Raw genomic sequence first — 20066 nt, 5'->3', positions numbered from 1 at the left:
CGTACATATATACACACACACATACACACACATACACACACACATACACACACACATACATACACACACACATACTGAGAGAGAAAGGGAGCCATAGAACAAATATGGCAAGATGTCAACAATTAAGAAATAGAATGCAGGGCACAAGGAAATCTTTGTTCTATTCTTGAAACTCTGCTGTATGTTTTTATTTTTTAAAATACAGACATAAAAATCACTAGCTGCAAGACTTCTGCTTCCAATTAAGATAGAGAAACAGGAACTGCTTTATCCTTGTCTAAAACAACTAAAAACTGAACAAAATATATTTGACACAGAGCATTCAAGCCACTGGATATCATTCAATGAAGGACAGTGAACCCTGAGAGACTACAAATAAATTAACTCAGCCCTAAGATCATCCAAGCTTACTGAATGGAGAAAATGTTCAGGCCACAGCCCAGGGAGAAAGAGCCAAGCAGAACTCATTAATTTCTGTGAGTTAAAGAGACTAAGTTCTGAGCACATAGACATGAAAGTAGTCAGAGCACTGGAGACGAGACAAAGACAGAGTACTAGAGAGGGCTGAGCTACATGAAGAAAAAAGTCAGTCAAACTGCAAATGACCTCCCCTTGATTATTTAGCTAAGTACTGATCAGCTCAAGGGTCTGAGGAAGCTATCCTATTCCAAGGAAATATCCTACCCATAAGGATTATAGAAAACACTGTTTCGAGCTCACATAGAGCCACAAAATCATGCCAGGTCTCATAGCCAGAGTGTAAAATCTCAAACTTTGGAGAGCATCCTTTGAACATCGAGAATGATCTTCCCTCAAAAGAGGAGAAAAATTCTCCTCTTCTGATTACACATACTTCTGGTGCCACCTAACAAATTTAAAGGCAAGAGCCAAAAAGATCAAAATGTCTCCAAAATGTCCTAAAACAAAGCTCAAGAATATTTAAAGAAATACAAAAATATTCAGTATCTAAAAAAGGTAAAATTCACAATACCTGGCATCAAATCAAAGATTACCATACAGAAAAAATACAACACAAAATGAGGAGGAAAATCAAAACTGTCAATCAAAACTGACCCAGAAGCAACACAGGTTGATAGACAGGGACAGTAAAAGAATTACTATGACTGTATTCCATATGTTCAAAAGACTAAAGAATAAACATATTTAAAAGTGGAGGCATGGAAGATATAAAAACAATTCAAATCGAACTATTACAGATGATTCATTTATTGAAGACTTCTCATTTTTAACATGGAAATGGCTCAACTACCCAGTTCCTGTCTCCTTCTCTCCAGTTCCTCCACCCTAAAGTACAGATGTTGGGTAAAAGAAAGAGCTGGGTTTTGGCAAGTATGAGAAGATAAAGAAAAGGCACACATAGGCATATTTAAATTTAAATATTGGTGAGTCATGAAGTGATGATGCCAGGGGAGAAGGGAGGAGGAAAGATGTGATATTGCTGGAAGAGGAGTGGTCAGGGAAATGGTTACAGTTAATCTCACTGATAGGTTTATCCAAGTGCACCAGAAATGAAAAATCTCTGAGCTGAAAAATGCACTGTATGTAATCAACAACATATTTGACATTGCATAAAAATAGGATTAGTGAAATAGAAGACATAACAAATAAAAACTAACTGCAATGAAACACAGAGAGAAGACAGAAAAATAAATAAAAAGTATCGGTAAACTGTGGGATAACGTCAAACAGCCAAATATATATGTAGTCAGACTCCCCAAAGGGGAGAAGAATAAAAGGGAGGATTAAAATTTTTTTTTGAAAATAATGGCTATTTTTCCAAAGTTAATAAAAACTGTAAACTCACAGATGTAAGGGGACAACGAACCCCTAGCACAAGAAACATGAAGAAAACTACAGAAAGGTACATAACATCGGTTTATAACATATGTAGTATGATCTATTTGCCTTAAGCACAGTTATCGTGGTATACATAGTAGATGATGAAATTATTCCTCTTACCTTGGATACATTGCTGACATAATTCACTTGGATAGTACTTTCCTTATCAACTTGATTACAAAGGTTTTGTAAGGTAGATGCATATTCTTTATCACTTTTTATCCTCAGAGCCATAAATTTCTTCACTGTTTCCAGTAATCGTAATTCCCAGTCTTGCAATTTCAACACAGCTTCATGTGAATTCTTCAGGTCACTCCCAAACCCCATTTTTGTAAGGCACTGTCTTATCCTCTACACTGCGCAAGTGAGCCTTCTAGTCAGCACATATCTGTGTGTAAACAGAAGAAAAAAATCTTAAATCAAAAGGAAATTAGTCTTCAAAACAAAGTTATTGGTCATTTTTTAGGGTAAAAAAAAAAACCACTACAACTAACTGCTTTTATCTCAAAGATTAGGAATAAGATGAGCATTCCACTTTTACCACTTCTATTCAACACTGTTTTGGAGGTTCTAGCCAGTACAATGAAATAAATGAAATAATTTCCAATAAAATTGAAAAGGAAGAAGTAAAACAATATTTGCAGGTAGTATGACACTGCATATAAAAATCCTAAGGAAAACAATAAAAAAGTATCAGAACTTAATAGAATAAATAAATCAGTAAGATTATGGGGTAGAAGATCAATATTCCAAGGTTCCTTTTTTTTTTTTTTTCTTGGAATTGCCCATTCCAAACTTGAAATTTAAAACCATTTTTTTTCCACCCCTTCAAAAAAAATATTTAGAAAAAAATTTTTAGAAATAAAGGCAAAATTTATATTCTTAAAACTATAAAACTTTTTCTTTATTGAAAGAAATTAAAGAGGACCTAAATAAATAGAAAGATTCACAATATTAGAGCTAAATCTATAAAGCTCTCAGAAGAAAACAGTAAATCTTCATGGTCTTGGCTTAGGTTATAGTTTCTTACCCACAACACCAAAAGCACAAACAACAAAACAAAAAAAACATAAATTGGATTTTATCAAAATTAAAAATTTCTCTATTTCAAAAGCTACCATCAAGAAAGTAAAAAGATAACCCACTAAATGGGGAAAAAATATTTGCAAATCATACATGACAAGGGACTTCTATCTGAAATGTATAAGGAATTCTTACAATTCAATAATAAAAAGACAAACCAATTAAAAATGGGCAAAGGATCTGAATAAAGATTTCTCCAAAAAGATATACAAATGTCCAATACACACATGAAATTATCCTACAGATAATTTCCCCATAAGTGTCTAATGACATTTATAAGACTATTCCTTTCAATAGTGTTTAAAATAACCAAAAAAAAAAAAAAAAGGAAAAGGAAAACCAGCAACTATGTATTGAAAGGAACTGATTAAGTAAATTACAATCAAGACTACTGAATTTTATTATAATAATAACTCTAGGGAGTGCCATTCAAATAGTCTATGTGAATTTGTTCAGCGTCCAACCTTCATAATCATATACGGTGGATCTGATCATGGTATATTCATTCCATAGAGTATCATTAGCCCTAATAAAAAATAAGAAAACACTCTGTGTATTAATCTGAAGCTATCATTAAGAACTATTAATTTTAAAAAGTAAGATACAGAATTTGGTATTATGTAAAAAGGAGGAAGAAAAATAGAAATTTATTTTGTTTGTAAGTACATAAAAGTATTTCTAGAAGAACACATAGCTGGGGTACTGAAGTGGGAGGGAGACTTTTCATTAAATACCCTTTTGTACATCTGAATTTTGTTCTAAGTGAATGTATTGATATTACTCATTCAAAAAATAAGTTAAAGAATTTTTGAAGAGAAAAATAAAAATTTAATTAAAGTTTACTGTCTCAGAAAAGTTTCCTGGAAATAGCAAGATCTGAGCGAGGACTGGAAATAATGACCATGATTTAAATTATAAACAGTGAAAAAGGAAATGAATTTCAGGAAGTAAAAGTAGTATGAGGCAAAAAAAAAAAAAAAGTGAATATGAGGTAAAGTAAAGAAAGAAATGTCTACAAAATCAAGTTATATGTGACAAGCAGTGGGAAATGGCATACCAGTTTGGCTCCTGCTATTCCACTGGTAAGGAAATTAAGGCTGAATCTCTTTGAGTTACTTGGTTTTGAAGGCAAAATAACAAGGTCATGAATGTGACTTTTTAAATGATTAATTTGCTGGTGTTAGTGACACAAGTATGTTCAGTTTCTAAAATTTCATCAAGCTAGCGTGAGCACCCGTGATTTGTGTACTTTTCTATATGTATGTTATAGTTCAATAAAAAGAGAGACAGATTTTATCTGGAAGCTATGTATATAATATCTTGAAGAAAAAAAATGAAACATAAGAAGGCAAATGAATAAATTATTATAGCAATATAGCCTGAGAAATGAGGATCTATAATTGGCAATGTCAATGAGAATTAAGATGAAAGAGTTTTGACCTGGTGAATGGATCTAGGGAACAAAAAAGAGATGGTCCAATGGCAATTTTAAGGCTTTAATGAGAAATGATGACAATATCAACAGATATGGAAGAATGAGACTATGGAGCTACTTTAAAGAAAATACATTCGCTTCAGCAGGAAATAAATTATTAAGGTTAAAGATCCAAATTTGAGAGAATCAGTTGTTTAAATGTTATAGATGAAACCAACAGACTGAATGTCAACAGAAAAACAAAGTCAAGGGCAAAACCCATGAGAGTCTGTCAAACTGTAGAATGGGAGGAAGAAACACCAAATAAAGGATAGAGATTAAGTAAGCAAAAGAATAAGAAAGGTTTGGCAGAGTTACAGATGCCAATATAAAAAGGAAGTATTAGTTATGTCAAATATCAGAGGGAGATGTGAAAACTGCAGAAAAGTCATTATTCAATTTGTGAGTAAAGTTGGTATAGTGAAACAGTACCTCAGAAGTTCCTACCAATAACTAGTGAAAAGAACAAAAAACTATTTTGTAAAAAAAAAAATTTTAAACATACCATTAGCAAATAAAGGAGTACAACTATATGCCACAAGTTTTACATCATGGTATCAAAGGAAAAAAAGAGAAAATTCTAGTGTTCTAGGCAGCATGGCAATGTATACAAACTACCCCAACTTCCAAGAGAAGGAAAAGGAATTAACAAAATCCTGAGACTTCATATTAAATACACCGATATGAAAATAAGCAGGCAGAGAATGAATAGGCCAACTCAGGGAAAGTCAAGAAAATATCTGGGAAGCCTCTCTGTATGAACTGGTGTATAAAATTAAACCCAGGAGTACAGATGTTTAACCAGCAGTCCCCAACCTTTCTGGCACCAGAGTGCATTGCTCCTATGAGAATCTAATGCCTGATGATGATCTGAAGTGGAGCTGAGGTGGCAATGCTAGCACTGGGGAGTGGCTGCAAATACAAAAGAAGCTTTGCTGATTTGCCCGCTGCTCACCTGCTGCTGTGTGGCCCGATTCCTAATAGGCCACAAACTGGTAACTGGTCCATGGCTCGGGGTTGGGGACCTCTGGTTTAATCAATTTCCCATTTAGAAAACAAAAGTGCAGCTCCCCGCCAGCATTAATTTAATTTTACAGAAACATGCTTTTTAAACGCTGAACCAAATCTGACTGCTTTTCAGTGTGAAAATAAAATATAAAAACTGTTCTTAGAGTTACTTCTAAACAGAACTTGTCTCTAATCCTAATGTAGCAGAAATGAATACATAAATTGGATTCATCAAATGAATCTTCAGCCAACAACTGTTCGAGAATGATGTCAATTAACATTATATGTAGGAATGCTATGTTTTCTAGGATTTCACATTTTCAGCAATTGAGAATTACTATTTTTTGCAAATAGGATTACCACTACTAAAAACAGAATGCTATAACTAGTTTGATATCATTTGTTTCCATAGACTATCAATATACTAAAGTGATGCAAAAACAATAAGAAAAGCTAGATTTCGTGGCAAACTTTGGGGGTAAGGTTAGGGCTGTAATCTGCGAGTTATCTCGGGATAAGTGCTGCAGCCACAAGTACGAGTATTCTCAGGGCAAACGGGAAATGGGTTAATGGAATTTCATGAAAGAGTAAATCTCAGGGCCCCCAACAAGGCCGGAGTCAGCCCCAGCCAGTATTGCCCCGCCCCTTTACCTCCATGCTCACATGACAAAAATAAATAAAATAAAACCCAGCTTCTGGTCCAGACAAGATGCCACAGACCATTTTCCCCAGCTCCACTCCACAAAACACAACTATAAACACTGGAAATAGTGCAAGAGACAACCAAGGAAGAACTCTGAAAGATGAAAAGAAGGCAAACTCTTGGCCCTAAGAATGGAAGAACAGCACAGAAGAAGTGTCTTGTGTTCCCCCGCCGCAGGTCACCCAGACTCGACTTTTCCCAACCTCCAGTTTAATACCAAAAGGCAGCCCATGTTGGCTAGCTTCCCCCAGTATCTAACAGGAGTCCTGACAACATTAGGCAAGCCAGATACCCACCATCAAGCAAGGGAGACTGATTGTCAGCCTCACCAAAAATAAATAGCCAGAAGCGCTCTCCTTTCATGCTAGTCCTGAATATCCCCTTTTTTCTCAAAAGAAATCAAATCAGGCAGGAAGAACCAACAAGAGAGACTCAGTAATAGCAAGCACTCAGGTCAGGAAGCTTCTCTGTCCTCAGAGGTCCAAGTATCTCCTTCCCCACCGAGAGAAACCACAGCAGGTATTCAGAAATGGGAAGAGTGACCCAGCTTTAGCAAAAGAACCAGTCCAGGAAGCTCCTTATTCTCTATGGGTCCAAGTCTCTCCTCTCCTGCCCCGAGACATCAGGGCAGCTAGGGGACATGGTAAGAAAATCCTATGTCATTCATTCCCTACCAAGAGATCTAATAGTCAGTCCAGCCTAAGAAAAATATATACTACTCCCTCAAGCGGCACCAGCAGGAACCAGTGGAAGCCCTAGTGGTACCAGATAAGCAAAGTGAACCAAAATAACAATATAAAGATTCTGAAAATTAAACTGTCATTGGAATCACAGCCCACAAAAATAGGCCAAGACCTGCATGCTAAATCAAGAAAGAACACCTCTGAAAATAAAAGACTGAAATAGGCTCCTGTGCCTCCTAACATAATAAATAAAATATCTAAGATTCAACTGAAAATCACCTGAAAATACCAAGAACCAAGAAAAATCACAACTTGAATGAGAAAAGACAATCAACTAATGTCAATACTAAAATAATCAGATGTTGTAATTATCTGAAAAGGATTTTAAATCAGCCATCATAAAAAATCCTTCATTAATCGATTACGAATTCTCTTAAAACAAATGTAAAAAACGGAAAATCTAAGCAAAGAATAGAAGCTATAAAAATAAAAAGATGGAAATTACAGAACTAAAAAATGCAATAACAGGAATTAAAAACTCACTAGATTGGCTCAATAGTAGAGTGGAGATGAGGGAGGATACCATCAGGGAACATAAAGACAGAACAAAAGAATTCGACCAATCCAAACAGAGAGAAAACAGACTGGGGGGCGGGGGAGGGAGGGGCAGGGGTGGAGAACATAGCCTGGGGGACCTATGAACAATAACAAAAGATCCAACATTTGTATCATCTGAGTTCCAGAGAAAAGAAATAGAGTGGGGCTGAAATAGTGAGTATTCTATTATATAGAATACTATATAGCTACAGAAATCAAGACAGTGCTGTACTGGTAGAGGATAAACAATAGATAATGTACCAGAATAGAGAACTCAGAAAGATAGAAATATGCTCAACTGCTTTTTGACAAACGTCCAAAAACAATTCAATGAAGAAAAAATAGCCTTTTAAACAAATGGTACTGGAACAATTGGAGAGCTAATCCCCACTGCCCCCACAAAAAAAAAAAAAAAAAACCCTGATCAAATACCTTCCACAAAAATTAACTCAAGGGGATCATGAATTTAAATGTAAACATAAAACTGCAAAACTTCTAGAAAGAAAACAGGAGGAAATCTTTAGGATCTAAAGCTAGGAAGAGTTCTTAGACTTGATACAAAAAAAAAAAATCATAAAAGGAAAAACTGATAAATTGGGCCTCATCAAAAGTAAAATCTTTTGCCCTGTAAAAGTCATGTGAAGAGAATAAAAAGAAAAGCTACAGACTGGAAGAAATTATTTGCAAACCACATATCTGACAAAGGACTAGTATCTAGAATCTAAAAGAGCTCTCGAAATTCAACAGTTGAAAACAACAATCCAACTAGAAAATGACCAAAAGCATGAACAGACATGAACAAACAAGGATATGAAAATGGCAAATAATCAAAGATGTTCAAAATCATTAGCCGTAAGAGAAATGCAATTAAAACCACAATGAGATATCACTATACACCTGACAGAATGGCTAACATAAAATATAATGACAACCGAATGCTTTTGAGAATGTGATAACTGGATCACTATTTGTTGCTGGTCAAAAGAAAAATGGTACAGCTGCTGTGGTTTCTATAAAACTAAACATTCAACTACCATACAACCCAGCAATTACACTCTTGGATATTCATGCCAGAAAAATGAAAACATGTTCACACAAAAACCTGCACACGAATGTTCATAGTAGCTTTATTTGTAATAGCCAAAAACTAGAATCAGCCCTGAGATCCTTCAACAGGTGAATACATAACATAGAATATTACCCACACTTATAAAAGAACGAACTTTTAATATAAGCAACAACTTGGATGAATCGCCAGGAGACTGAATGAGAAAATGCAACCCCCAAAAGTTACATACTATATAATTCCACCTATATAACATTCTAGAAATGACAAAAATTTGGGAAAAAGACAGATTAGAGGTTTGTCAGGGTTTAGAGCCTGCAGAGAAGAGGAAGTGGGTGAGTTTAAAAAAGGGAAACACAAGGGTTTCTAGTAGTATTTGAAGGCGCTATTCATAACCCAGACATATAAAAAAGAATTTAACATACACACAACAAATGAATACAATTTAAAGTGGGGAAATATGCATAAGACTAGCAGATTACTCCATGTTAATATCCTGGTTGCATTATATTATACCATAGTCTTGCAAAATGTTACCGTTGAGGGGACTGGACAAATGCACAAGGGATTATTACTTGAAACAACTGAATGTCACTCTACAATTGCCTGAATAGAAATTTCAATTTTTAAAAAAGTAATGCCCAGACCTCAAACTATAGCTCGAAGGAAGAATAATAATGTGGGGAGGGTGTAACAAATTCAGCTATATACTTCTAGAATAGGACACAGCTGCCTATGATAACCGTAAAGAAGATGAAAAATTGCAAGGAAAGTATAGTCATGATGTAGCCAAAAATTAGAGAGACAAGGGGTGGAGGCAGGGGGGTATATCAGACTGATTTGTAATGTAAGTTCCAATGGGGCAGGGAATTACTCTGTTCTTTTCCCACAACCTTATTTCCAGTGCTTAAAACAGTGCCTTGCATACAGTAGACAATAAAAAAAAAATCCGTTAAATGAATTAACTGTTTGAGGCCACACAACATTGTGCATGCATTCTCTCAAGGTCCCCACTTTGCACTCTTCCTTCTTTAGGATACTTAGTAATACTAGGTGTTGATTTTATTATTATTTATAATACTAGGTATTAATTTTACAACCTTAACCTACAAGTTAAAATTCAAACTCCTTTGCCTGGTAATCAAAACCGACTCAAAACAACTTTCCACCCTCAGCAACACTACTACAACTTACTACTTATGGTTGCTAACTGTCTTATGATCATATGTCTGTGCCTTTGCAAATGTTGTTCCTTCAGTCTAAATGTTTTTCCTCCCTTGTCTGCCTGGAAAATTATCAACAACTAAACTTTAAAGTTGTATTCTCTGTAAACCTACTCTCACCATCACCACAACCACAACCAACCACCCAGGCTAACTTAGGTGTTCTCTTTCCTCAGATCTCAGGGATCATATATGTGCTGGTAATTAACATAACATTTCTCATATTATATTTTAACTATTCAGACATATTTCTCCCATTAAACTATGAGCTATGTGGAAATCAGAGCATCACAGATTTTTCATCATTATATCACTTAAATTACTACCAAGAATACAGCAGACATTCAATTTATTATAAATAACTGCTAGAGGAAACTCATTTCATAATAGATTTGCAAATGAGATTTTAAAATAAAAATGTCCATAATTTAGTGGATAGTAAGTAAGTATAAATCAGGCAAAAACAAAATATTATACAAAAGGGTATGCATGTTATTAGCAAGGATGTCTACTTCTAAATAATACATTTTAAAAAGTAAAGCTATTAAAAATCCTAATAAACTATTGACTATTTAGATTTATATAAATCTACATTATTTAATGAATTCTGTTTGGTATTTAGTATCGAGTGAGTTATGTAGAGTTTCAATTCTATAAATTGTTATTAAAAACCTTAAAAGAACCGTTAAAAACTGCTATATTTTCAAAAAGAGAATGCATACACAATGTTGTATCATTTTGTATAAAAGAGATCTATAAACACACACTTCCTTTAAAAAAATAGAAGTTATTAAACAGCAAAACATAAAACAGATAACTGGTTTCCTTGGCAGGACGGGATTTCTACGGTATTTCTTATAAGTATAAAGGTATATGCAAGTATTTGTTCTAAAATGTCTCTTGTTTTTCAACGTTTGGCTCCACAACTAGCAGCTCTTATATTCTCCAAGTACACAGATGGAGATATTATTTTTATATAGCATAAATAAAGTTTAATATATACTGAACATTCTTTTTCAAGTAAGGCTGATTTATTTTAACAGAGATTAGATCTTATAACACAAATAATATTTAATTATTTCCTGTATTTTAATACTGACAAAAAGACTGAAATATACCACTAAAGGTATATTTAGAAAAATCAGAGAATAGAAACAAATATCTTCCCCAACTAGATACTCTAAGCTAGCAGGAAATTCCATAGAATTTTAGTTTATAATCCTTAACTAATAAAACCTATTAAAATCACTTTATGGTTCAAGTTACTTTATCAGACTATGTTTGCTCATTGATAAAGACTATCATTAACCAGTTTAAGTACAAAAATAATTATCTAATGGTATTTCTTACCTTTTATAAGCTTTAATACTGACATAAGTCAGAAACAGTGACTAGTTGAACAAAATATTAAGCTGCCTGTAGCAAGACAGAAACAAAGTCACAAAAAGCCACAGAGTATGCAAGTAATAACCGCAGCTACAAACCAAAAAACTGACCTCATATGAATACAAAGTGAAGTGTTGTTTCAGAAGCAGTTAAACAGGCAGGAATGAACAGTCACCAAAGTTTAACTATGAAGACAACATCATTCATTACCAGCTAATATATGCTGACCTTGGCCATCTTACAGATACAGTTTAAAACTCCTGTCATGTTTTCTTAATTTGAAAATGTTGCTTCTAGCTTAATTTAAAAAAAAAAAAACTAAATTCAACTGAAACAGCACTGGATTGGCCAGCCTATTAGAACAGCATTAATAAATGATAATGTTCCACTAAGAGAGAACATTGAATAAAAACTGCAAGTCTATAAACAAATGGGCAACATGCTTGCTTTTAAATTAACTTTTTTTAATTTTAAAAGTGTATTTGCAAGTACCGACATTTAAAATTATTTAGGGAGAACAGAATTAACAGAAATTTTTCTCTTTGTTTTAAAGTATTAATAAAAATCAATAGGTATTTATTGAGTAACCATACTATTATGGATACAAAGATAAATAAAATCTGGATTACTGCTTTTGATTTACAATGTATTGAGAATAAATAGACAGGTCACAATGATACAATCCATTCAAGAGTCATTCAGCAACATGTATTGAGCATCTATTTACCAGGCATATTTCTCAGTGCCAGGAATACCAAGGCCTATAAGATTATATAGTCTCTAGTCTCAATAAGTTCACAACCTAGTAGGGGTGACAAAAATGGAAATAAATGCCATATAATTCAACAAGTTCACAAATACACATTGGTTACAAGTTCAGTGGGGAAACAGAGGAAGTATGTACAACATTTCTAAAGGCCATGTGGGGTGGGGGGAGATGTCACAGAAATAAAAGCATGAGGTACAAAGTGTTACAAAGCCACAGAGAAAGAAAAGAGCACAGCTGAGTAGAGGACTCAAAAAGCCTTTATTAAGAAGAAAACATCATTTTGCAATAGTATCAAATGATCACATTGTACACCTTAAATTTATACAATGTTATATACCAATTATATCTCATTAAAATTGAGGGAAAGATTTTAATTTTAAAAAAAGAACATCTCCACAAGCCTTAAGGAATACGAAAAGAGCACATGTACACGCATCTCTCTGCAAAGGTGTATGTAGGACACAGCTTCGGAATCAGTCCTGCGCTGAATCCTAACTCTACCATTTAATAGCTATGTAACTGTATTTTAATTAACCTCCTGGAAGCTCAGTTTTCTTATCTTTAAAACAGGTATAGTAACACCTACTTTGCAGAGTTGTTGGGAAGGTTAGATGAGATAAACTATTTAATGTGTCTGGCTTTGGAGATACTTATTAAAAAGTAGTCATTACTAATGAAGCATGAGAGAGAAAGAACTCACACAAGAGAGACCATGGAATAATAGCAAGTGACAGGGAAGGGTTTATTTTTTAAGTAAGAGTTTAAACATGAGCAAGGATAGAAAAATGGAGAGCATATTAGTGAAACATTGCTAATTTGAAGGAAAACAGAATAAAAAAAAAGGTTTAAAAGCTTAAGTATGGCTAGAATGCATATCACTTTGTATGCCCTAAAGTCTAGAAATATAACTGTTATCCAGATAACTCTTAGCCTTTTACTCTTTCTGTATGATCAATTATTACAAAAGAGTTCAGTTTTCAAATTAAGGTCAATTTTTTCTCTTTCAAAGACAGTAACAATGTGAGGAGAAGTCAAAATAATTTCAAAATCCATACGTGTACTTTAAAAGAGATTCAGCAGAATGGCAACCATCAAGGTCCCATCAGTAATAAGTTAAATGAACTAAGCCAAAGCCAGTCACTACACTGCAATGAGACAGCCTCTCAGGGAACCCAGATCAGACAAACCTTGTGCCATTGTTTAGAACATGGAGGAAAGTAAGCTCCATTCTTGATTTTTCTGTGTAATTCACTCTTTTCCCAAAAGGCAAAGCCTAATCCCCACTCCCATCGCATCCTTTCTCTATAATCATGCCCTAAAAAATGTATTTTCTTCCCAAATTGTTCTAGAATTCCATTCAGTTTATAAATAAACTTCCTTAAATCTTTACCCTCCAACTCCTTACTCTAGCTGAAACCTGGTTTCCCAAAAACACGGTGCTCCCAGGTAGAGGTTACACCTTTCCCACATCCCATCACCCATAACCATGAGGCTGGGGAGCAGGGGAATGACACGTAACAATATCTGATACCTTAGCACCATTTCCAAATCACCGCTCTTCCAAACCTATTCAAAAATCTCTTCTCCTTTGAAATTTATGCCATTCAGCTCACCAAGTCCCATATCACCTAAATGTTACAAATCGTGCTCTCAATCTCCTCTTGGCCCAAAACCTATGCACTAACCCACTCTTATCTTCATCCATAGAGTTTTTAACCTCTAGTCTTTCTCTTCTCCAAAGACCCATTTAGTCCAACTCCATTTCAACAACCCCTGCTATTGCCCATAGCCTAAATCCAAAACTGGTTTATCTCTGCAATGGTAAATTTTAATATTCTGGTTTTAGGCCTAACCTACTATAACCTACTATATTCCATCTCTCTGGAGTCTTAACTGCTTCTATATTCTCTCTTTTCTAAGATGAACATGCCACTTATTATCCATAATTGGGATACTGTTAAGAGTGAAAGGGATGCTATTCTTTATTATGCCAGGAAAAAAGGTGTAAGCCTAGACTGTCCCATGCAAAATAGGGCATGTTGACCCCCTACTTCTTTCCCAACACATACTGAATCACTTTGCCTGACTCTCTGACTCTCTGCCTTTCTATGCCTATACTAACAACCTGTAACTCTGACTCAACCCTTGTTCACTTCCACTGGCCGTTTTTAAAAATCTTAGCCAACTCTTACTAGTATTTCAAGATTGTGCTTACATTCACCTTCTCCAGGCAGCCTTCTCTACCTCTGCAATTTGTTATCACAGCACTAAGTAATGACAGGGTCCTATTCACAACTATATCCTCATGTTTCAAACACATCAGGCATATAGGTGCATACCCATTGATGTACTCAATAAATCTTAAAATTCTACTCTAATTATCCCTCATGTGTTTATTCGAAAATGTATTATATTAAAAAATGACAACTTTCATAATTTCATATAGATTAAACAAGTCAAAAAGAGGCACTTCTAAATTAACACATAGCATTTACACCAAAAAAGAACTAGCAGGTATTTTTCTCATCCTGAGCTTTTAAATTTTATTTCCCCCCAAATTTGATTACTCCAGTTTATGACTTTTATTCTCTCCTAGTTCTGTCCATTTATATATCCAAACAAATCTTGGAATTGCATGGAGCATAAGTAGAAATCAAAGGATACATAGGAAAAGCAAATTTCAAAACAAGTATATCAAATGATCGTATTTTGAAAATTATACAAACATAAACATGCATTGTCTTAAATGTATATATTTTAAAACTCCAAATTGACATATATCAAACTTTTATCACTAACTACTTCTGAACAGTGAGACTTACAATAGTGAGAAGAATGTCCCTTTCTACTTCATGTACCTCTAGCTTGCATTTTTATCAGAGCATGTATTCAATTTATAATATAAGAAAGATAAAAAGAAAAGACTTTCCAAAGAGTTTCTTTTAAGACTGAGGATTAAGAAGATAAATATCAAATTTCATAGATAGGATGTTTAACATTAAAAATTATTTCTTCTTCAATAAAAAATCTCAGCAAAGTGGTAATAGAGGGAACATACCTCAAACATAATAAAGGCCATATATGACAAACCCACAGCTAACATCACACTCAACAGTAAAAAGCTAATAGCGTCTTCCTTAAGATCAAGAACAAGATATCTAATTCTGTGTTAAATAAAAGACATCCAAATTGAAAAGAAAGAAGTAAAACTATCATTTGCAGATGACATACTATATAGAGAGAACCCTAAAGATTCCACTAAAAAAACTATTAGCACTGATAAATGAATTCAGTCATGTAGCAAGATTCAAAATTAATATTAAGAAATCTATTGCATTTTCATACACCAATAACAAATGATCAGAAAGAGAAATTAAGAAAAAATCCTCTTTGCAATTGCATCAAAAAAATAAAATACCTAGGAATAAATTTAACCAAGAAACTGAAAGTCCTGTACTCAAAAAATTATAAGATATTAAAGAAAGAAACTGAAGAAGATACAAATAAATGGAAGCATATGACATGCTCATGAGTAAGAAGAATTGACATCATTAAAACATTCATATTACCTAAAGCAATCTATAAATTCAATGCAATCCTTATCAAAATATCAATGGCATTTTTCAGAAAACTAGAAGAAATATTCCTAAAATGTATATATGGAACCACTACAGACCCCAAATAGCCACAGCAATCTTGAGAAAGAAGAACATAGCTGAAGGAATAATGATACCTGATATCACACTATACTACAAAGCTATAGTAATCGAAACAGCATGGTACTGGCATAAAAATAGACACACAGATCAATAAAACAGAATAGAAAATCCAGAAATAAACCCATGCCTATATGGACAATTAATCTACAACAAAAGAGGTAAGAATATACAACGGGGTAAAAACAGTGTATTCAATAAATGGTACTGGGAAAGCTAGAAAGATACACACAAAAAAATAAAACCTAACCACTATCTTACACCATATACAAGAATAAACTCAAAATAAAGACTTAAAATGTAAGACCTAAAACCATAAAGCTACCAGAAGAAAACATAGGCAGTAAACTCTCTGGCATTGCTCTTAGTAATATTTTTTCTGATATACCTCCTTGGGCAAGGGAAACAAAAAAAAAATGGGACTACATCAAACTAAAAAGTTTTTGCATAGAAATGGAAACCATCAACAAGATGAAAAGACAACCTACTGAATGGGAAAAGATATTTGCCAATGATACATTTGATAAGGGGTTACTATTCAAAATTTATAAAGAACTCATGCAACTCAACACCAAAAAGCAATCAATCTAATTAAAAAATGGGCAGAAGACTTGGATACATTTCTCCAAAGAGGACATACAGATGGCCAACAGACATATGAAAAGATGCTCAATGTCATTCATCATCAGAGAAATGCAAATTAAAACCACAATGAGATATCACCTCACACCTGTCAGAATGGCTATCATCTTACTAACTCTTAACTTTCAAGTGTATAATATAGTACTATTCTTAATTATAATCACCAGCTGTGCATTAGATCCCCAGATTTTATTTATCTCATAGCTGGTAGTTTGTACCCTTTGACCAACCCCTTTCCCATTTACCCCATTACCCAGCCCCTGGCAACCAGCATTCTACTTCCTAGTTCTATGAATTTGGCTTTTTAAGATTCCACATATAAGCAAGAACATACAGTATTTGTCTTTCTCTTGTTCCACTTATTTCACTCCACTATTCCTTCTAACTAGAATGCTTTCCCCATCAAAAACGCTACCCACCCACCGCCTCACACACACACTGCCCACCCTTGAAATAGCTTCTTCTCATCCTTAGGTCTCATCTTAAATATCAGCTCTTTAGAGGAGTCTTTTGTGACCACCCAATCTCAAATAGCTCCTTATCTCTAAATTATTTGGGTTTTTTGCTTCAAAAAGTTTATTACAATTCATAATTATTTTGTCAGTTTATTTTAAACCTATCCTCCACCCCCGACAACATAAGCTGTAGGAATAGGATATCCAGCTTATTCACCATTACACCCCAGAAAGCAGCAAATTGTCTGATACTTAATAGAAGCATATCAATGTGCATCAAATAAATAAATGAAATAGTAAATGAACATATGACCATATTAGGCAATGGGATAATAATGTTATTAATAGAAATACAGAAACCAGAGGAGGAACAAGTGTTTAGGAAGAAAAATAAGATATACTGAGTTTGGTGCCAGGCAGTTGAAAATATAGGACTAGTGAGCACACCAGCTAGGAAAGAGATATAGATTGGAATGCTACTGATTATAAGTGTTAATTGAAAAAAATAATTATTACATCACAAATGAGATAGAATTCAGGAGAATAAATGACAAGCAAAACATAAATAAGACAAATATAAAATGACTGTAGCCTGCATTGGTAGGAGAATAATCTAACATAAACACTACAAAATCAAGAAAAAACTGTTTCATAGTGTCAAAGGAAAAAAATAATATACATTTTTAATAGTAATTTACAAAGAAGAGTAGTGTAATCCTACCTTATTACTATTCATTGCTGGTTATATCTTAGCTAAAGTAGCAGGTCCATGTTGAAGGATTACACATTAGGGATGAGGAAGACACTTGTGAAAACGTTCAGTGAAGTCTCACGGGAATGATCATAGAGCTAGCCAGAAAACATGAGCTGAAAGAAGAAATTCAAGTAGTCAGAACTGTACACTACAGAGAAAAAAGTGAACATGCATACATGGAGTATAGTAGGCTGCTACTGGAAATCAACTGTGGCAGTTTCTCTCATTCATCATATAAAGAACAAGAATGCATTACTTACTTGTCCATCCTCTGCTTACTCTCCCCCCTTTTTTTCCACAAGTTTCCCAATGAATATTGTACCTTAGCTTCTCCTCTAACCTATTCACTCAGTTTTGAATGGGTAATTCATATTTTTTCTCTGTAGAGGGGCAGATGGGAGGTAGGGAGGGGTAAAGGGGATCAAATATTTTATAACAAAAGAAAACTGAACTTTGGATGATGAACACACAATGCAATATACATGATGTATTATTGAATTGTACACTTGAAACCTATTTGATTTTATTAGCCAATGTCACTCCAATAATTTTAACTAAAAAATTAAATATAAAAAATATTATATCCTAAAGAAGTTATTATGTGAGAAAAACTTTGTCAAAGGTTGAAGGTTTGGGAAGCATTCTCTCAGCACACACATATTTCTCTAACATACTTTAGTATGCCAAAGCATGACTCTTCTTTCATCAGCTATTCTCACAATTCTTGAAACTAGAATTTCTAAGATGTTTCTTGGTCACTGGCTCTCTTCTCTATCATGATGTCAATATAGCACTTTATAGCTCTGTCACAGTTTCTCATTTTTTGCCTCATGACTTTGTATTTCTAATCTTGACCTCGTGGTTTATAATCAACTCTCTTCTTTCAAGCTCCTCTTTTTTGTTTGCCTATTCGGTTTTCTGTCATTTCCCCTCCTTGACTTTCACATGAATCAGAGGACATTTCATAGATGTTACCAATAAGATTACCCCTTTCCTTCTGGTCAGGAAACTGACCAAACACTGTGTCAGGAATATCTTCCAAGTCTTCCACTCTTCTAAGCTTTTTTACCCATTTCCAAAGAGTTCCTTCTTTTTCCCCTGACGAGCATTTTATTCTCTTCTGGATTTGGCAAGGTTCTCAATGCAAGAATTGGCTGGAAATCTAATCTACATATAATGAAAGTGTTATTACATCCGTCTTCTTCCACTAAACTGTGATATGATTGAAGACAAGGATTGTTATCTTAATATCCTACACAATACCTGGAACACTAACCACCAAACAAGTGATTACTGAATGAATGAAATTCCAAGGTGAATTACAGCTTTCTCTGATTTGTATACTTTGGTTGTAAAGCAAGGTTTTAACAAGAGTTGTTATAGTAAATGATAAAATTCAGTACTTAAAATATTTAAATATGAAAATTTTAATCATGACTTCTTTTACACTGCTTTTAATAGAGTACCTTCAGTTAAATCCCCCAGATATAGTATAGCTAATAATATTACTTATAAATATTTCCAAAGAACAAAATATAGTGTGTACCTAAATGTACACATTACATATGTTACCTAATTCCATTGTAAAGACAGACCTCAAAATTACTGGAAAATATATTTAATTTGAATTTTTTTAGCCTACTTCTCTATCGGCAAAGATAGTTGAGAGTTATCTAGAATTCCATATTCTGGTCTCCCAGTGTGATATAAAAGAGTTATTTTCAAAGACTTAAAAACAAGAAAAACAACTATTCAACTGGGATTCCACGCCCAACATTGAACAGTATCCAGTCAAAGCTTCCATGCGTTATTTATGTAACACTCTCCAACTCGTCTCTTCTATAACTTTTATTTTTCAGTGAAAAAGTATTTTTACACTTGATACTGAAATAATTTGGGTTAAAAATAAGTAACGATTTCCTCGATAGCATCTTCAAATGCAGCAGTTCTTTGCTCAACCTACTATAAACCTATGACTAAAAATTATACTCCTTGTATCACTTCAAAGGGATTATTAGCCTTATCAGAACTCAGCAAAGGTGTCCACAGACAAGTTAAGAATGTATAACTGCTTTCTGGTGCACCTTAATCTTCCCCACCAACTTTCCCAACTACACAGTTTACTATCTTTAACTCCTACCCATAACCAAACATAGTTCCTATTCCTTAAATGTGCTTCTCTTCCCAACTAGGACTACAGTGAGGCAAGAGAATAACCTAGGGTAAAAAATGTATGGAGATATTCACTCTCAGGGTCACGCAATTGCCACCCTGATGTTGCATGACCCTAAAAGGGAGTACAAAGTACATTTTGTGTCCTAGGCACCCCTACTCTTACTTCTCTAGTATGTAACATCCCAATTCTGATAAACCAAAATCTAATTCGGATAAACCAAATACATAAAAATTAAGCAATGAATTTAAATATAATTTTATATCTATTTAAAATCAGAGTTTCAAAGAAAAATCTTTTGTTCACAATATGATATTAGGTGAAAAACGGATGAGGCAGGAATACCTATGGACAATAAGATTAATTTTTTTCAAATGAGCATGAGTTGCATGTGCATGTAAGTGACAGACCTGCATTGTTTTTTAATTTCCCTTCTCTTGGTAGCGGCATTTCAATTTTCTTCCGTTGAACTAC

General features: G+C 34.0%; 1 protein-coding gene across 4 annotated transcripts in view; it reads right to left on the bottom strand.

The window, feature by feature from the left end:
* The window catches only part of FER (FER tyrosine kinase), a 404440-nt gene that overhangs the window by 370691 nt on the left and 13683 nt on the right, over positions 1–20066 (bottom strand). For 2 of the 4 annotated variants that reach the window (XM_011365150.2, XM_023533608.1), the window contains exons 2-3: positions 17387–17532; positions 1981–2248 (exon numbers count right to left, since the gene is read on the bottom strand). In XM_011365150.2, the coding sequence (XP_011363452.1) occupies positions 1981–2187 (207 nt within the window). In that variant the 5' untranslated portion in view covers positions 2188–2248; positions 17387–17532. Of the gene's footprint in view, positions 1–1980; positions 2249–11047; positions 11069–17386; positions 17533–20066 lie in introns of those variants that run through there. The other 2 variants (XM_023533610.1, XM_023533609.1) reach the window with 2 other exon arrangements.

This window comes from Pteropus vampyrus, unplaced genomic scaffold, assembly GCF_000151845.1.
Source record: "Pteropus vampyrus isolate Shadow unplaced genomic scaffold, Pvam_2.0 Scaffold106, whole genome shotgun sequence".
In the NCBI taxonomy this organism is placed as follows: domain Eukaryota; kingdom Metazoa; phylum Chordata; class Mammalia; order Chiroptera; family Pteropodidae; genus Pteropus; species Pteropus vampyrus.
The sequence above is the reverse complement of the archived record's forward strand: the minus strand, read 5'-3'. Positions and strand labels throughout refer to the sequence as shown.